The following is a 17,426-nucleotide window of genomic DNA, read 5'->3' on the forward strand; positions in this document are numbered from 1 at the left end:
TGTGATTACTTATGGTTGTAAGCTTGTACCTACAAATGCTAAACCACTCCTAGTATATACAACAGAATGTAAACCTCAGAAGAAACACATGCAGTATGGGTTCATGGAACCTTTTAAGAACTAAAACTGGCCTTATTCTTGAAAAAAAAATTGAATTTTAAATTTATAGCCTTCACTTGATAAGAACAGCATCCTGAGTATGTTCTGCTTTTCAAAATGCACTGAATGCTCAGACTTCAGTAAAAAAAATTTATTTTCAATATAAAAGTGCCAAAATATCCACCAACATTGTAATCTATTCAGCAACCAGCTTACTCTAGTAATCAAAATTGCAAGCATCTTTATTCACATTTTTTAATCAAATTCCTTTCACACATTTCCACAATAACCCGAGTCCCTTGAAAGTGGGAAATTTGCATTTCGATTGGCTGCTGTAGTCCATATGTCCAAGTTCATGTAGGCACGGAAAGGGTTAAACCTCGGATAGTATTCTTGCTTACACATAACTGCCTGGTTCTCCACGTGGGTTGAATGCTGAGTCGTGGCACTGACAGGGCAGCAGCTTTCATAAACATCACTCTGAGGTGCCCAGATGGAACCAAAAAGTCCAGACATTGGAGACAAGCTTCGGGTGCTTGAGAGGTAGGGCTGTAGAGCAAGATAAAGCCATCATGGGAAACTCAAAACAGACCATTTGCCAAAGAAAACCTGGAAACATGGTACTAAGTGGAAGCAAGCAGCATTTAAACAGAAAACTTAGGAAATGCACAGGTAGAAAATTGCACATTTGTTTACAAAGAAATATGGATGCTGAAAATATTAAAGCAGCATTAGTGTGTGTGTTTAAAGGCCCTCCACTAAATGAAGCCATATGAGCTCCTCCTGCATGGCACAGATATTACTGTAACAGGAACACACTACTCAGTTCTGGTCACGCTGTTAAGCAAAATAAGGAAGAAATGGAAGACACATGAAGAGCACCATGCATGTTTGGAGAGTTCAAATTAAAAGAGAAGGATGCCTAGAAATGCCAAGAAAAAGGCTGAAGTATGTGTCAGTACAGACAGACTATGCACATTGGGAGCAGAAAGGGATATTCAGTATGAAAAAAGAGACTATAATTGTGAACTAGGGAATTTAGCTAGAAAATTCTGAAAGCTTATAAAGAACCTCCTGGAGGGCAAGATGTGTTAGTCTGCAGGGAAGTCTCTCAGAGAAGGTCATGGAAGTCTTGGGACTTTTAAAACTGAATGAAACACTGAAATGCATTGTGGAGAAAAGCTCGCCAGGGAAATGAACTGAATTATCTAATGTATTTTCCAATCTCTACCTTCTGTGTTTCCTGGCATTCCCTGAATAAAATATTAAATAAAGGCATGTTTATTTTAGGAAAAAGTCTTCTACCAGTTTTGCCACTTTTTAACTCAGCAGAATTCTCACTTTTACAGTTGAAAGTATTTCTTGCTTAGTGTTAGTTTGGTTAGTTTTATTAAAAATAAACCTAGCGTAAATGAAAAAAAATCAAAATTATAAAATAGAAGATTTTGAAATATGAGTAGAAGGGAAGGTGGTTACAATTAAAGACCACCTTGAACTGCAGACACTACATTACACTATGGGATGACATAAATATGGTTAGTCTGGAGCATAACAGGTCAAAATCAGCATTCAGAAGTCTGCACAAATCCAGCTTAAATCACTTGGACTTCCTAGCAAAAAAACAACCTGTCAAAGTCACTGAGAGCAGCTGTCCATTCAGCTCTTCAATTTCCAAATCTCTTTGGGTTTTGCTGTCAGCACTTTTTGTGCTTTACCCTCAACTGGACACCTTGATTTTGATAGGAAAATGTCTCAGTACACTAGGTAAGTCCAAAGTGGTTTTCCATATGAAAGACGATTTTAGTCAATTTTCAGGCAAAAGGATCAGTCTTATAATTTCACAGACGAGGTTGCTCACATCCTTGATGAACAGCTGGGAAAAAGCCAGGCTACCAATGCCAGCATTAAATGCACACACTGGGCTACTTGAAGAATTCATAAAGAATGTGCAAGCAACAGGTAGGGAAAAGACAGGAATGTACTAGGAAGGCTTTGAAGCAGTATGTGAAGGCAGTGCTTTGCAGTGACAATACTCACTGTGGAGTTGACATAACTGGTGGGCTCCCAAGCAGGTGGCATGTTGGGAGGGGCGTTCCAGGTGGAGGGACAGTTCTGGTCAATGAAGGCTGTATTCTGCACTGCTGCAGTACCTGGGAAGCCACTGGGGTAGTTCATATTTTCTGCAGTTTATGAAAGCAGGAAGACAAAATAAGGCTTTTGCAATATAAACACTACTAACATTTCTATAGAGGAAAGTTGAATCTTCTGGAGAGTGAGCCAGGCTGAACTGACCTAATCCTTCAGTGACTTCAGGCACCTTCAGGGTAGCACAGTGCAAAGCATATAAATTTCTGTCAACAGGATTATCATTTTGTATTAGGGACCCACTAACAAATTGTTATCAGGAGGACAAGACAAAGAGTTGGCAATCACTCTACTGGAGAACTGAGTCTTTATTAGCCGGAAAACATGCATGGCAGAGCCTACCCAAGCCTCCCTGCCAGCATGTCTCAGCTCTAAGCACCGAAGGGATCACTGTGCTGTCTGCGATACCGTAGCCTGACCTTTAATTATTGCTTAGGTAGGTAATGCGAAAGAATTCTAGATTGCTGCCAGTGTGCTTCCCAAGCCAAGAAACTCTAGCCTGAAAAGGTAATTGGCCACAGGAGGCCTTGCGTTTCACACACTGGAAGGCAGAAGCCTGCCAGAGGGGAAACAAAGAAAACTGTGCAAAAAGATTTGTGTTAATACTGTAGTCATCAGCATTTCTCCCTATTCCCTCTCACAGTCCTGCATACTGCCTTTTCAGGCTTAATAACTCCATATGAAGACCAGCCTTCTCATCCACCACATGCAGACATTGTTTATTACTACAGACCACTCAGCTGAAAAACTTAAAGTCCCTTTAAGCAATGAATGTCCAGATGTGTACAGACAAGCTCAGCTTACTATAAAAGGTGAGAGGAAAATAACCATACTTTGTGATAATTCATAAGCTTTACTTCATCTTACCTTCTGGGAAAGCACCATATTCATTCATCTCTAGTGGGCAATACATGTTGGAAAACTGGCTGTCACAAGCTGCATTCCAGTCAATGAAGCTGTCCCAGCAAAAAGAAAAATTTGCTGTCAGAAACAATTTGCAGAGCTTCTGAAAATTATTTAGAAATACTTATTTAATGTAAAGCTGTTGGATGCAAAGCGCCTGTAACTGATCATAAGGCTTTACACATTCCATTTGTCAATTTTGCTAGTATCTACTCTGCACCACTACACAATCACAGCAACTCTCTCACTGAGCTCTTTTTCCTCGGGGAGAATGAACAACTTGTAATGACAGCTACCAGAGTCCTGTGATACCTAACTGTGATGCCTTCTTCCCCAGTAAAAAGAAAAAACCTGTACTTCTTTCCCACAATCATGGATAATGTGATTTGAGGTAGAAAAAAAAACACTTTCTCAAGCATTTGAATGCTTGAGAATTACAATTAAAATGGAGATTTACATTTCCCGTACCACACGCATTAAAAGTCCTGTTAAACAATATGTTTTCTAAATTGCACATTAATTTGTAGTGATTACACTTCTTTTAATTAAAATCACGTCAGAATGTCAAGAAGATTTTTCAAAAGCAATTCCTGAAGATACGTCAGTAGTGAAACAGGCCCTGCTATGCAGAAAGTCTGAAGAAGTCCAAGTCTGGATCAAGTCTGGACAAGGTAGGTATGTAAAAGGATTTCATGTGAAGCTGCACTAATTCAGTTCTACTTTTCAGCTCAGAAGCTATTGTAAGTAATCACTACTGAATATGAATAAACGATTATAAGTATTTTTGCATCTCAAGTTCAAATCCAGGTGGGTGTATGAAAGCAAAATCACATAATACAGAATCTGCTATCAATCCCATATATTTCATCTGAGTCAGACAGACCAGCAGCCAATGCCCCCAGTCATTAGGGCTGCACTCTGTTGACATGACAGAATTGAGGTTAGCAGTCTGGTTGGGATCCCAAGACTATCACTTGGGGATTTCTGTGTTACTACTCTGTCATCCAAAATGACAGAGTAGTAACACAGAAATCCCCAAGGATATGTCTGGAAGAACTGACTGTATTTCACTGCTATGTAGTGGCAGAGTATTTCTGCTCACTAGATTGTGGTGTGTCTTTCATTAGTAAAATTTGCTATGTGAGGACTGTAAAGAACAAGAATTAATCAAGTTCATTCCTACAGGAAGATCAACTCAAATATATACAGAGCCTGCAATAGACCAAGTTGTATCCCTAAACCACCTTCAAACTGGAATATTTGTCTTTTTATAACAATGTCTGTTCATGCCATTTAACACAAGTACACACTGCATAACATACCCCATGATATACAGAAGCTATGTATTTAGCAAGAAGGCACCAAATTTAAAAGCCAGGTCCTCTGCCTGGCCACACAAAAGGACTGGAAGGAATTAATAGGTTTCCAAAAAGTATTTAATTCAATTTGAAAGTTCTAGAATATCTATATATGAACAGGCACAACAGTGAATTTGTCTTAGCAAAACTAATAGTGATGTACTAATGAAAGAACACTAACAACTAGAACTCGGATTGAAGTGGCAGCAAAAATTTTACTTTACCTATCATCTGCCTTACAAATACTAAAAGTCAAGTACACTCCTCTGCATCACAGAAACCTGAACAAAGCATTATCCATATTTTTTTACATAAAATGTAACTTGCCTGTTGTGGACAGAGGGGGTTTCTTGGATCATGCATGGTATATTATTCTCAAGGTTGTAGTTCAAACTGCTTGTCATGCATACTGGCTGGGCAGGCCACAAGTCTCCTGTTGGGTAAAGACCTAAAAAAGAAAAGGGGAATGAAATGCAGAGCAACAGCAAGGAGGCTCTGCAAACTCATCACAGTGACACTTTATTCTCAGATCCACAATAAGGACTGTATGCTTGAGGAAAAAAAATCCAGAGTTACTAGCCAATTTTTTTTTTGGTGATGAATGCCCATCTTTAAACAAATCTCAAAGTTTCTATTTTTAAAAAAAGATAAGCCTATAGCAGAAGGAACAGCCATGGGCAGGCAGTGCTGCTGCCCGAAGAACCATGTGTCCTAACCAGCTTTCAAACTCCACCTCACCATGTAGTGTGATGCTTTTATGAATCCCACTCAAAAGTCTAATATTACTTGCCTTTGAGATACAATGAAAACTCTAGAGTTTTAACAGCTCAACTGAACCATATGCATTATTGCTTTCGAAGAGAGCAAGTCCCAGCTGTGGAAATTCAGAGAGAAAAATGGTTGTGCTTGATCTGATGCTAAGCTTCACTTTAACCCAGCAACCAGTGCTCTTATCTCCCAACTGCATTGCTGTTGGACATAAGTCTGTGCAAAGCAAGAAGATGAAAAAAAGAAAGAATGCCTAAAACGTGAGTTGAAAGCTCAATGCTGCCTTCACACAGAGAAGATACAGCAAAAATTGTCAAGGTTATAAGCCTTCATTTGCTAACTTTGCACCTAATTTGTTTAGAAGTCGAGTTCTGGTAACAATATGTCTATCAAGCTGGTGCATACAACTGTTAGCAACATCACTGAAACTACATGACAAAGTGTGCAAACCCCAGCTTCAGTTGTTAATACTGACCTTTATTTTTGTCAGGATCTGCAGCTATGTCAGTGAAATTGGGACATAAGGTTTCAGGATATTGGGGGATGCTGTTCATGTCTCTGCTGAATGAAAAGAAAATTTAATTTCTTAAGTCTAGACACTGCTATGTTTCATAACCAATTATTCCAATGAACATCATGACTGCTATTGCTTTCCCACTGTCCTTACTTTTCTTATGTTTGAATTTCCACTGTGCAATTATTTTAATGTTTTTTTTCCAATTAAAAGCCAGCTACTTATCACACATGCAAAATGAATAAAATTAATACACATTAATCACCCCACTTTTATTATCCAAGTATCAACCTATTGCAAATTGATTCAACAGCTCCTCAGCTCCTCTCTAAAACTGGAAAACAAGCTATAGTTCATGAAGATAGCAGGACCTCTCATAATGTTTCAGCTTTCAGGCAAGTTTACTTTTATGTCCATGAAGACACACAGACACACACAACATTGATTTCATATTCATCAAAGCCCATCACAGAAACTAGTCAATGTGAATGGAAATATTTTCAAGCACCAAAATCCCAAAGAAAAAGGATTACATTACTTCTCCTAGTGAAAACTGAGAGTAATGAATGAGAAGTGAAATGGGGACTCTTAGTAATAAAAATTGTAGATGCTATCTCTACTAGAGTAAAGAGGTAGAAAAGAATGTGAGGGAGGGAAGAATCAATTTTCATGCTGTATATCCTAGGACAACATTATTCCCATTAAAAGAATAGCATCAACTTGAAAGTCTCACTCCCACCATTTTTTAAAAATCATTACTACTTTAATATAACAAAGTAGAAATGGAAATGTAGCAAATTGCTTGAAGGTGGAAGAAATGACAGGGGGAAACCAATTTCCATTTACTTTCCATTCAGAAGCATTTATCATATTTATGCAGAATAATCAATTTTGCATGTTTCTTTTCAGACACTGAAGAAGATTCTTCTTCCAACTACTAAGTACAATCAGATGATAATATAAAGATGGCAAGATAACAGGTAGGTGTAATTTATCAAACTGAGACAAGATTTCAAGTTGGTGGTGTTTCTTTAATGTCTTTCAGGTGTAGATTCAAATTTTTTTACCTGGTATTGCAGATGTTATGAGACAGATTTAAAGTGATAGGAGTTTCAGATGGAAAATCATTTTGTGAAATATTCTCTCCTAAAGAAAAGAATGACTGTGAAAATCAAAGATCCTAAAACAAACAAGTATTCACAGAACATACATACACACAAATAAAATCATCAATGGCGTTTTCTCTTAGACTGGAGTATCACTAACCGCCTTAATTTCAAATTTTTAAATGCATTTTATGATTTAGAATTGATTACCATACTCTTAATGGAGCAGTTCCTTGTTACTAGGAATTAATTTTGAATTTAAAATTACTTATTTTCCTTTATTTTTTTAAGAGGCATTATAATTTGAACAAACAGAAAAGTCATATACACACAATTTGGTATCTATTAGATTGTAGGTTCAAATACATCATTTAGTAACGTAAAGTTTTATACACACACAAACACACAGTGCCTGCATATTTTTAAATTATTCAAACAATCTTTTTTCAGGTACTCAAAGCTGGGTTTGCTTCAGCACTTTCTTTAAAATTTGCTTCTAGTGCTGCATCAATCTGGATGATGATGACAAGGTTTAGGCTTTCAACTATTTTAATGCTATTCAGGTATTCAAAAACTGCAGTAATGAACCACAGCTCCCATTTCTCATACTAGTCAAGTGGCTCAGGTCTCCTGGCTACTTGTGCCTTGTATACAGCTATCCTATCCCAGCATCCTCAGATCTGAACTGCTTTCACACATTCCCATTTGTACATTTCTTAAATAGCTATAACATTTTAAAAAGAATAATGTGATTAAACATAAATTCAAAAGCAGAAATTCTGTTGGCTTCTAACTCTCAGTTCTCCCATCTTTCCATGGAAACTAACTGTGCAGATTCCTCAGTGAGGAACCTGACAGGTCATCTTCATGTCCACAAAACTTGTGATGGTACATCTCAAATACAAAGTTCTTTAAATCTTCCCTCGTGTTTCTGAGATGTGCCCTATAAAAGGCAAGTTAGGCTACCATGCTGTGGTAATCCTTTCCATTCAGAAGGAAGGCTGAAACTCTGCCCACTACTGTCCAGAGGTGCCATTCGCAAAACTTACTGGATGGAAGAAAATGCCTGGCAGTAATGATGGGCTTTTTATCTCCGTCCGAACTGCTGGTACTGCTCCAGCTACCCCAGCTCCCACGACTGGCACGAACACTTCCTGATGAACTTCCACAATCCGAGCTTGAATCTGAACAAAACTTCTCCAAACACTTCTTTTTGGACCGCTGATAAAAGCCTTCTAAAGAGGTTGGAAAAAACCCAACCCCAACCAAAAAAAGCAACAAAACATTTAAGAAAGTCTTGTCAGTGAAAAGTCATCTGAAACATGAATTTACATGCAAGTGAGGATACAGTGCAGCTAGAGCCAACAGTTTGAAAGAGGAAGCTCATACTGTCCTTTGAACTGTACAGTTAATACCTTAAGCATGAAACATATCATGGCTGTAGGACCATGCATACAAAAAACAATGACAAAATGTTGCAAGTAATGAATTCTTAAGTGATAGATTCTCCTTTCTTATTATCTCATCAGAGAGGCAAAGGACAACCCCATAGACATTGATATCTTCCTTCAGCTCTCCTCTTCCCAAAAGTCAAGGAAAACAGGCAGGAAGCACATACCCAAACTAGCAGTGTTTTGTAAAAACGACCTGCCTACTCTATATCTGGTCTTTGCAATACAGTTGCTTCAATTAATACTGCTTTCATTTGAACACGAGCTGACTGTCAGTCCATCACCAAGAACTGACAGATTATAGCTTCAGACTGATTAATCTCCTGATTTGCACCACCAACTATGGAGAAAGCATGCAGAGCACTTCAGAAGAGACCAGGTATTATTTCAGGAACTGCATCATGACAGTACTGTGATCTTCATGTCAGGGTTCAAAAGGGAGAGAAGCACAAGTCTCTCAAGGAAGGAATACATCTCTACTACCACAAAAAACACATTGTGCTTCTTCCCCCATTTAAGACAATGGAGATTACATACCTGTTTCTCCCTGTATAGACAAGCTCCCAGGTTTTTGGTCTGCTTTACAATTTTCCACGTTACTCTGAGGACACCAGGCTCTTATTCCAATATTCGTTCTCAGATCCGGCCTTTCAAATTCACTGCACATATGCTTCAACTCACTCTGTTCAGGGACCCTAATACAACCACACCCAAAGAAACATGTTTCCATTTTACATTTCAGTTACATTTTTTCTTTTCTGGCATTAAACACTTAACTCACATGGCTATCAAGGCAGGATGCAGGACAAGGAATACATTTGGGAGTCGTACTCCCCAACTTTACAGAAACCTAAAAATACTTTCCCAAAATGCAATATCCCACCACACAGACTACTACTACTCAGAGAGTGAGGCAAAATGACATGTGTATGTTGAACTCCATTCTTTCACTTGCAGAAGGCAATCAGGTGTTACAGCGATAAGCACAGTCTAGTGCTGTATGAAGTTCTAGATACATGGAAAAATGTGCCCTGTGTTCATTTCACTGGCATAATTATAACTAGAATAAATTCATAATCTGAAGCAATCTTAAGTTTTCAGTAGTAAAACTGAAATACCTGCATACATTGTCATAATCAGAGAGCATTAAGGGAATATGAGTAAGAGCCAGTTGTCAAATTTCTACAGAAAGGGAATGGTTCCATCTTAACTCAGAAAGTTGAAATGACTGAATTGGTTCAAGAAACAGAAACTAAATTTCTATGTTTCACTTGTTTTTCTATCCTTCCTACCTACAAAGGTGTGCATCCAGTGAAGATTTACACATGTGCTGACTTCCCACACAATGAATAGAAATTTAAATATAATGAGTTCTAACAGCCCTTTCACATTTACAGTCTCCTTGTTAAGTCCACTGACCTCACAGGACCACTCGCAATAAAAATGAAGTCTGTGAAGACTTTGTAGGATTGTGACCTTAATTCAAAGGGTTGGGGGAGAGGAAGGAGGAGGATTTTCTCTTTGGAAGTGCTTCTGTTCTACCAGCAGTTTTTAACCAGGATTTTTTTTAACAATCCAAATAACTTAGATTTAAAATACATTAAAAAATAATTACAAGTAACTTATAACTGCCTTTAAAATTAATTTAAACAATCCTCAGGGGAAAAAATAAGTAACTTTCCACAGTGCTCTCAGTATTCTTCAGAGCCTGGTGCTGTTCCAGTCTTTTTCATCATTATGGCAAAAATGCAAGCCACTGTCTCTTTTCTATATGTTTCTCTTCCAGAATTACCAGACAACAACATTCCTCTAGTTACTTGATATAGCAAATGATTCTCCTGAAGGTGGAATCACTTCAACAATTTTGCTTTCCTTTTTTCAGTGAAGAGGGAATTTCTCCACACAATACACAATGGAAAGGAAGCTAACCATCCAAATTTCAGAGACAGCACATTCCAGTCTGTAACAGAGAACAACCACTGCTATGCAGAATGGAGTGTGTCTATATACATGCAGATTTACAAATGGAAATTTTTTCACTTTTTTTTTTCTTTATCTTTTTTTTTTTTTTTTTTGGCTGGTGATGCTTAGTACTGCACATTTGTAAAAAATAAAGGCTCAGGCCAGGATTGAAGTGTGTTTACCTAAATAGATAAAGCAATCCTGCCTAATGTACTCTGCAAAACCTGCAGAAACATTGCAGCAACTTTTTTCATAATTTAGTGAGGCAATTCATACCTTGTAGATGTATTACCATTCTTCTTCTTATTTTTTCTAGATGTTCTATTTCTATTCCAATTCGTATTTGGTGCATTTCCTTCCTTTTTCTCCTGAGGTTTCTTCTTCCTATATGCATCTTCTTGCTAAAGGTACAAACATGAGCTTAGACAATATGTACATTATAAAATAAAGTTAACTCAGTCAACAAACTCCATTGAATTTTACTAGCTAAATGACCTGACCCAAATGCATAGTTACTTCATGATTTACTGCCTTTCCACAGCACATCCTCTTTCCAGCACCATCAATTTGACCAGTCTTTCCAAGACTCTGTCCTTCAAGACAGCAACAGATGATGAAAGAAATTTTTGAATTCCCAAACTTAGCATTTTCCCCTTCAACGCATCTAGCTCTGATTTCCAGGGAAATAAAAAAATGGAGGGAAAAAAAGTAATGCAGTCAATAAAATTTCCAATGTGCTAAAAACAAAAAACATCTGCCAGATTTATGATCAGTTTGTGTGCAAGTTCAGCAGCAATAAATCCTCCCTTTCCTCAGCAGCTGAAGGGGGTGGGGAAAAGCATTCATTTGAATTACAACTGAGGAAATAATGGAGTAAGTTAACCAACAAATAACAGCCATTTCAAAAAATGCAAGAAACAAACTCACCACTATCAGCCACACATGGAAAGAAGTTTGTACCAATTTCTAGACCTAACAAGACTAAACCTTGTCTTTCTGATGCATATTCCCCAAGCATGGTAAGCACTTCCTCCTCACACCTTTTTACCATGAGATTCCTATCCAGTAGACAGGATACAAACATAATACAAATTCTTGGGTTTACTAATTACCTGATTGGGACAGAGTTTAGCTGGAGGTTTGTCACTGGTGGTGTCCCCCAGGGATCTATACTGGGTCCAGTATTGTTTAACTTGTCCTTCAATGACTTGGATGAGGGAATAGAGTGCCTCCTCAGCAAGTTCACTGATGATACAAAACTGGGAAGAGTTGCTGCTACCCCAGTGTGCTATGCTGCCCTTCGGAGGCAGGTTGGAGAGATGGGCAGAGAAGAACTGTCTGAAATTCAATAAGGGCAAATGCAGGGTCCTGCACTGGGGGAGGAATAACTCCATGTACCAGTACAGGTTGGGTGCTGATCTACTGCAAAGTGGCTCTGCGGAGAAGGACCTGGGGGTTCCTGGTAGACAACAAGCTGTCCATGAGCCAACACTGTGCCTTTGAGGCCAAGAAGACCAACAGAATCCTGGAATGCATTAGGAGTAGTACTGCCAGAGGGCTGAGGGAAGTGAACCTTCCCCTCTACTCAGCCCTGGTGAGGCCTGGAATGTTGTGTCCAGTTCTGGGCTCTTCAGTTCAAAAGCGACATGGAGCTCCTTGGAGTGGGTCCAGCGGAAGGCAACGAAGATGATTAAGGGACTGGAGCATCTCTCTTACAAGGAAAGGCTGAGGGAGTTGGGCTTGTTCAGCCTCAAGAAGACAACCGAGACGGGAGCTCATTAATGTATCCAAGTATCTAAAGCAGGGGTGCCCAGAGGATGCAGCCAGGCTCTTCTCAGTGGTGCCAAGCAATTAGACAAGAGGCAAAAGGCAGAAAGTGACGCACAAGAAGTTCCAGCTGAATATGAGGAGAAATCTCTTTGAGAGTGACTGATTTCCCAGAGAGGTCATTGAGTTTCCCTCACTGCAGGTATTCAAGAACCATCTGGATTCAATCCTGTGCCATGTGCTTTAGGATGAACCTGCTTAAGCAGGGAGGTTGGACCAGATAACCCACTGACCCATTCTGTGACTCTGAAGTTCTTTAAATGTTTTGTGCTGCCTGCAACAAAGGTACAGTCTGCTGTGTTCATCATACTCCGAAACCAGGGGTGAAGAATGATCCTTCTCAGCAGCTTCATAATATGATAACGGATTTCTGTCTGCTGTATTCTCAAATGCAAATTTCTGATGCAAAGCCCTGTATTTACACACTGATCAAGTGTGCAAATGAAGGCTGGTATGCTCCAGAGAATGCTCCCACATTAGTGTGGCTGACAGCTGGCATTAGATTCCAATGTGTTTGTGCCTGCTCTGACAGCAACAAAGATATGGCCAATATTGCGATATAAGAGCTGTTTTAATTTTTACCCAAGCTGTTCATCATTCTATAAAGCAGCATTAATGAGCAATGGATGTGGGACAGCTCATCTGCACACTTCCTTATTCAGCTGATTTACAGTCTTTCAGATCTGTGACTGTATGTAATAGTCCTTACATACTCCTCCATACCTCTATGTGTGTGTATATATATATAAATAAACAAAAAAGATAATTTTAAAACTGAAATGCAGGAAGATCACAATACAAACCTCAGAAGAAGTAATCTCCTCTTTTGCGCAGCATGGAGTCTCTTCCTTAGGCCCTTTGTTAATCTTTTTCTCTGTGGAAGGCTTTAGGTTGATCTGCTTTTTTAAATTCTCAGAGTTTTCTGTTTCATTCCTGAGAGGCACTTGCTGGCTATTCCCTAAAAGTAAACAATAACAACAGCTTGCTTAGGAAGAGAATGGGGTCCCAATCATAACCACAGTATCTTCTACCTCTCCTCACAAACAGACTTGTATTGCTTTCCAAAACACTAGACTAACCTCTAGGGTGATGACACTGAAAATCAAATTGAAATTGAAACCTAATGCTGTGTAAAACTTCTTACAGCAGTTGCAAAAAGCAGCTTTGTGTTGGCTCATGAGCACACCATTCCCAGCACATGCACAAACTACCCAACTCCTCATCTACTCTCAATTTGAGCTACTTGGGTCTCAGCCATAAATCTACAAGGTAGAATTTGAAGCTAGAGAATACTGGACTAAAAAGACAAACAGAAAAAAACCTCCCAGCTGAGTGGGGAGAAGGCTTTGCAAGAATAGGTTGATTAAAATAAGGACAGCCTTTATTTGGTGATTTATGCCTGTAAAGTGCCCTCTGCATCCACTATGAAGACAAAGGGAAGTGATCCTTGCATTAGGTCATTTAGTTCCACATTAGAAGTTCCTTTTCTTGAGAGGCTTGTGAGGAAGAAGTATTTTGGTGTAACAAAATCCAAAAGATGAGAGAAAGAAGCAGCCTGACTCAACAACTAGCTGTGTTGCCCACTTGAGTCACAGTCCCCTGCCTGAGCCCTGCCAGTGTTGGACAGGACAGAATTAACTTCAGCTCTGATCAGCCCCAGGTATCTCAGGTATCTGCAGTACATCCACAGTGACTGCTACTGAGACTCCTGGCTGCTCTGCATGAGAAATGACATCACTTATTGAACTGCCCTCATCTTCTCAAATGGGAATGGCACACCCAAAGTTTTTGCAGTTTCCTACCAACTAACTACAGTGTCCTAGCTCTGAGTGAGCCAATCTCTCCCCTCTGGAGCAGGCAGTCATGATTGCAAAAGAAGCCCATGTGAACGAAACACCAGGCAAGGAAGGCTGCCAGAGCTCTAAAGAACACTCCTGCTCTCCAGCATACAAACATGAGGTATTGAAGATTCCTTGTTTGTACTAAACCAGGTCTGTAACTAGAATCAAGATACAAACACTGCAACATGGTACTTTTCAAACAATTTATCCCACCAAACTTCTTGAAACATAGGAATACTCACATCCCTGACTGTGGAGAAAACCACAACTGTTAATATACAACAAGGGACATAACCTTTAGTGCTTTACCACTGAATACAAGTAACTGGTAACTGTCAGTACTCCTGAAACACTCTCTCCAGATGGAACTTTTGTCAATGACAATAAGTCTAGTATCTCCCAGCTGGTTTAATTATAACCATGATTCCACAGCCTGCACTCAAAGTTACTTTCCTGTGCATGCAAATATAGTTAAGACATAATTACTGATTCTACCCTGCACCCACCTGATCTAATTCAAAGTAAGGAATGAACAACACTGCCATTTAGGAGCACGTGAAGAATGCCCAAGTACTTTGTAAGTATGAGTGAAGTTATCCTGCCTCCACCTGGGACTGCACATTTGTACCTGCCCTATCTCACCAGGAAGCAACACACCCGTGGTAACAACTACACATGACAGCAGGGCCTGAAATTCCTCTGTGATGGCTCACTAGGTAAACTCTGCCACAGCTACAGCAAATGCCAGTTTTCAATACTCAGCTACATTGCTGAGTGCCTCAATAAAGCCAAGCTTCCAGATGATACATTCTCCTACCCTCCTCTTGATTTCCCCAGATGTTTTTAGGCCGCTCTTAAAATTTTGAATTGTGAAGCTAAAAGGCAAGACTTCCCAGGCAGCTTAGTTCCACAGTTTAAAAAAAAAACAAAAACAAGATAAAAAGAACAGTTATGCAATTACTAAAAGAAATACTGAGCTGCAGATTCCTACAAAACAAGTTCACAATAGTTTGATTCCACTTTTATGCTATTTTAGGTGGTTTTATTGAAGGAGTTTTGGATATCCAGTTCTGAACATGCTTGATTGGTGACTCTAAAATAAGGCATTGTATTTCAGTGGACCTGAAAATTGCAAACTGAGTATCTGACAGGGGCAATTTATGTACTATAATGAGGTCTCTGACATTGATTATTTTAACCATTAAAATGCTACAGCACAAGCTTGAAATCTGTAAACTTAGGCAAATTTATGATTTGTAAAACAACTTTTAATGCAAGTTGCTTCCTTAGGAATGTTAAAAAAAAAATCACAGTGAACATGTAGGAAATATCTCATCTCTTTGTGCCTCACAGAAGACAAAATTCTGATCACAGTGAACACAACAGAAGATTTCACCTAATAATTTGGACTGAGAGAAATTGCAAAAAACAATTACCATTAACTTTCCTAGAAATTTCTTGCAGTTCCGGCTGTTGTTGAGGTGAACTTCTGGACAAGTGACTTTCAGGTAGCTTCTTGGACACCTTCACAGGACAGAACTCCTGTTCTTTGAGCTCAATGAGATTTTCTGAAGTTTTAAGGTTAGTTTCCTTAGGAAACATACATGTTTGAAGATCTTCCTTCAGATCACACTCTGAAGACGTATTTTTAATGAGAACTGTATTTTTCAGTGTACTTTCTTCTTTACCCAGAAAGTCTTCTGGAAGAGTTAAATTTTTGTTAACGTTTATGCCATTTGCATATTTCAGAGTTACCCAATTCTCACTGACAACATCAGTGCAAATGTCCTCTTTTGGTGCTGAGATTTGGTTCTCTGCAATCTGATTCTGTTTCTCATCAGTAGCTGCAACAGCACTGCCAGCTGCTGTGTTTGGTTTCTGCTTACTGTAGTAAACTGAACATTTGTGTTTCTTCTGAGAGTGGCTGTAGGTTGCAGGACTTCTCTTTGCTGCATTCTGACTTCGGCTGGAAGAAGTGCCTACAGACAGGAAGCCCTTCCCTTTACCTTTATCTGAGGAACTATAGGTATCCATAAATGTCTTGCAGCTTCCCCTAGAAAAAAAAATAAGTTATTTGGGATATTTCTTTACAAAGCTATCATAATTGTTTGATTAGATATTTTTGTAAGACAAGAAGGGGGGGCATATTCACAAGCAATGAAACTGCATTAGGTCTCCAACTTATCATACCAGCTAAGCACAGTCTGATTTCAGTGGGGGCTAAGCAAGGCTCAGACTTCAAATGCACTTACATGCTTCAGTAAGTGCCTAAGGGACCACTCAAGAGGGTCAGATTTGAGAACCATCAATGTATTTTCCATTCTTTCCATGGCTGCCACACATGGTGTATCCTTTACTTCCATCACACAATTTTTACCCTATGTACTACTGGCAATATACAAGACCCTTGCATTCTTCTATTTCTCCTGTGCAGAGATAAATGCATACCACAACAATGAAAGTTCTCTGAAAGGGGCTGCTTGAAACACTGACACCTCTAAACCAGCCCATAGCAACATCAAAATACATGCAGGCAGAAAGCACCATTCCACAATAAACAGGGTACAAAAGAAGAAAAGAAAGAAGTATTTTTACTTGTAGGAATCAGAGCTGATTACGTCAACAGAGTTGCTGTTCTGCTGTGGTGAAGAACTAGGATTTGGCCTCTGTCTTGATTTCATGAACTCTGCTAGAATATACTGGGCTTGCTGGAAGGCTATCAGAATCACTCCGAGCAGGGACAAACTGCCAAAGAAAACAACAGATACTGCTGCCTACAACTTTCAGTAATATTCAGCGAAAGAGTTTAAAAGCTTCTAACAAGATGCACTTTAAAAATATTTTGTTAGTAAATCCTAAGTAAAAAGACAGACAAGAAAATTCAAAATACAGTTTTAAAAAATGATAGTTGCAATACTCTTTTCTTTTCCTTTTTTTCCTTATAGACCTTACTAGTTATTAGCTCTATAAAATAACACAGTCATGAGCTTTACAAACAAAAACAAATTAACAGAGAAAAAATTCATTCTAAACAATCTAATCCTTGATTTGGAGATAATTTAGAAGTCTCACTACAACCTAAAGCAATATATCTTAGTATGATACCTTTCAGTCTTCTGAGTATGTTCTATTCATTCACGATAGTCATGTCATTGTTCTGATATTTGATACTGTCTCTTTTTCTAGAGAAAATGCTGGCATGAAATCAGCTACAAACGCCACCATACTTCTGAACTAAAAATGAAGGTGCAAAATATCCTCTTTCTCCCTGGTGTATTAATTGCACCAAATATAAATGGATCAGAAAAGTCTTTCTAATTCATCAAACCACCTTCTCAGTCATGCAGTATAAATTTTGTTAGCAGGAAAAAAGAATGAGAAATTTCTGATTTTTCAGATCCCTGTCATCTCTTTCTGTGGCATCCAGAACCATGTAATGTGGTCACTGCTGT

The 17,426-nt window shown here is 38.8% G+C and overlaps 1 protein-coding gene across 1 annotated transcript in view; it reads right to left on the reverse strand.

The window, feature by feature from the left end:
• Positions 1 to 235: 235 nt before the first annotated feature.
• Positions 236 to 17,426, reverse strand: part of KIAA0922 (KIAA0922 ortholog) — a 47,098-nt gene continuing 29,907 nt past the window's right edge. The window contains 12 exon segments of the mRNA XM_009080642.1: positions 236 to 648; positions 2,137 to 2,279; positions 3,112 to 3,200; positions 4,833 to 4,953; positions 5,749 to 5,834; positions 6,855 to 6,933; positions 7,943 to 8,128; positions 8,882 to 9,039; positions 10,583 to 10,707; positions 12,937 to 13,091; positions 15,411 to 16,027; positions 16,570 to 16,719. Of these exon segments, the coding sequence (XP_009078890.1) occupies positions 370 to 648; positions 2,137 to 2,279; positions 3,112 to 3,200; positions 4,833 to 4,953; positions 5,749 to 5,834; positions 6,855 to 6,933; positions 7,943 to 8,128; positions 8,882 to 9,039; positions 10,583 to 10,707; positions 12,937 to 13,091; positions 15,411 to 16,027; positions 16,570 to 16,719 (2,188 nt within the window). The 3' untranslated portion in view covers positions 236 to 369.

Source organism: Acanthisitta chloris, unplaced genomic scaffold (assembly GCF_000695815.1).
Source record: "Acanthisitta chloris isolate BGI_N310 unplaced genomic scaffold, ASM69581v1 scaffold8798, whole genome shotgun sequence".
NCBI lineage: Eukaryota > Metazoa > Chordata > Aves > Passeriformes > Acanthisittidae > Acanthisitta > Acanthisitta chloris.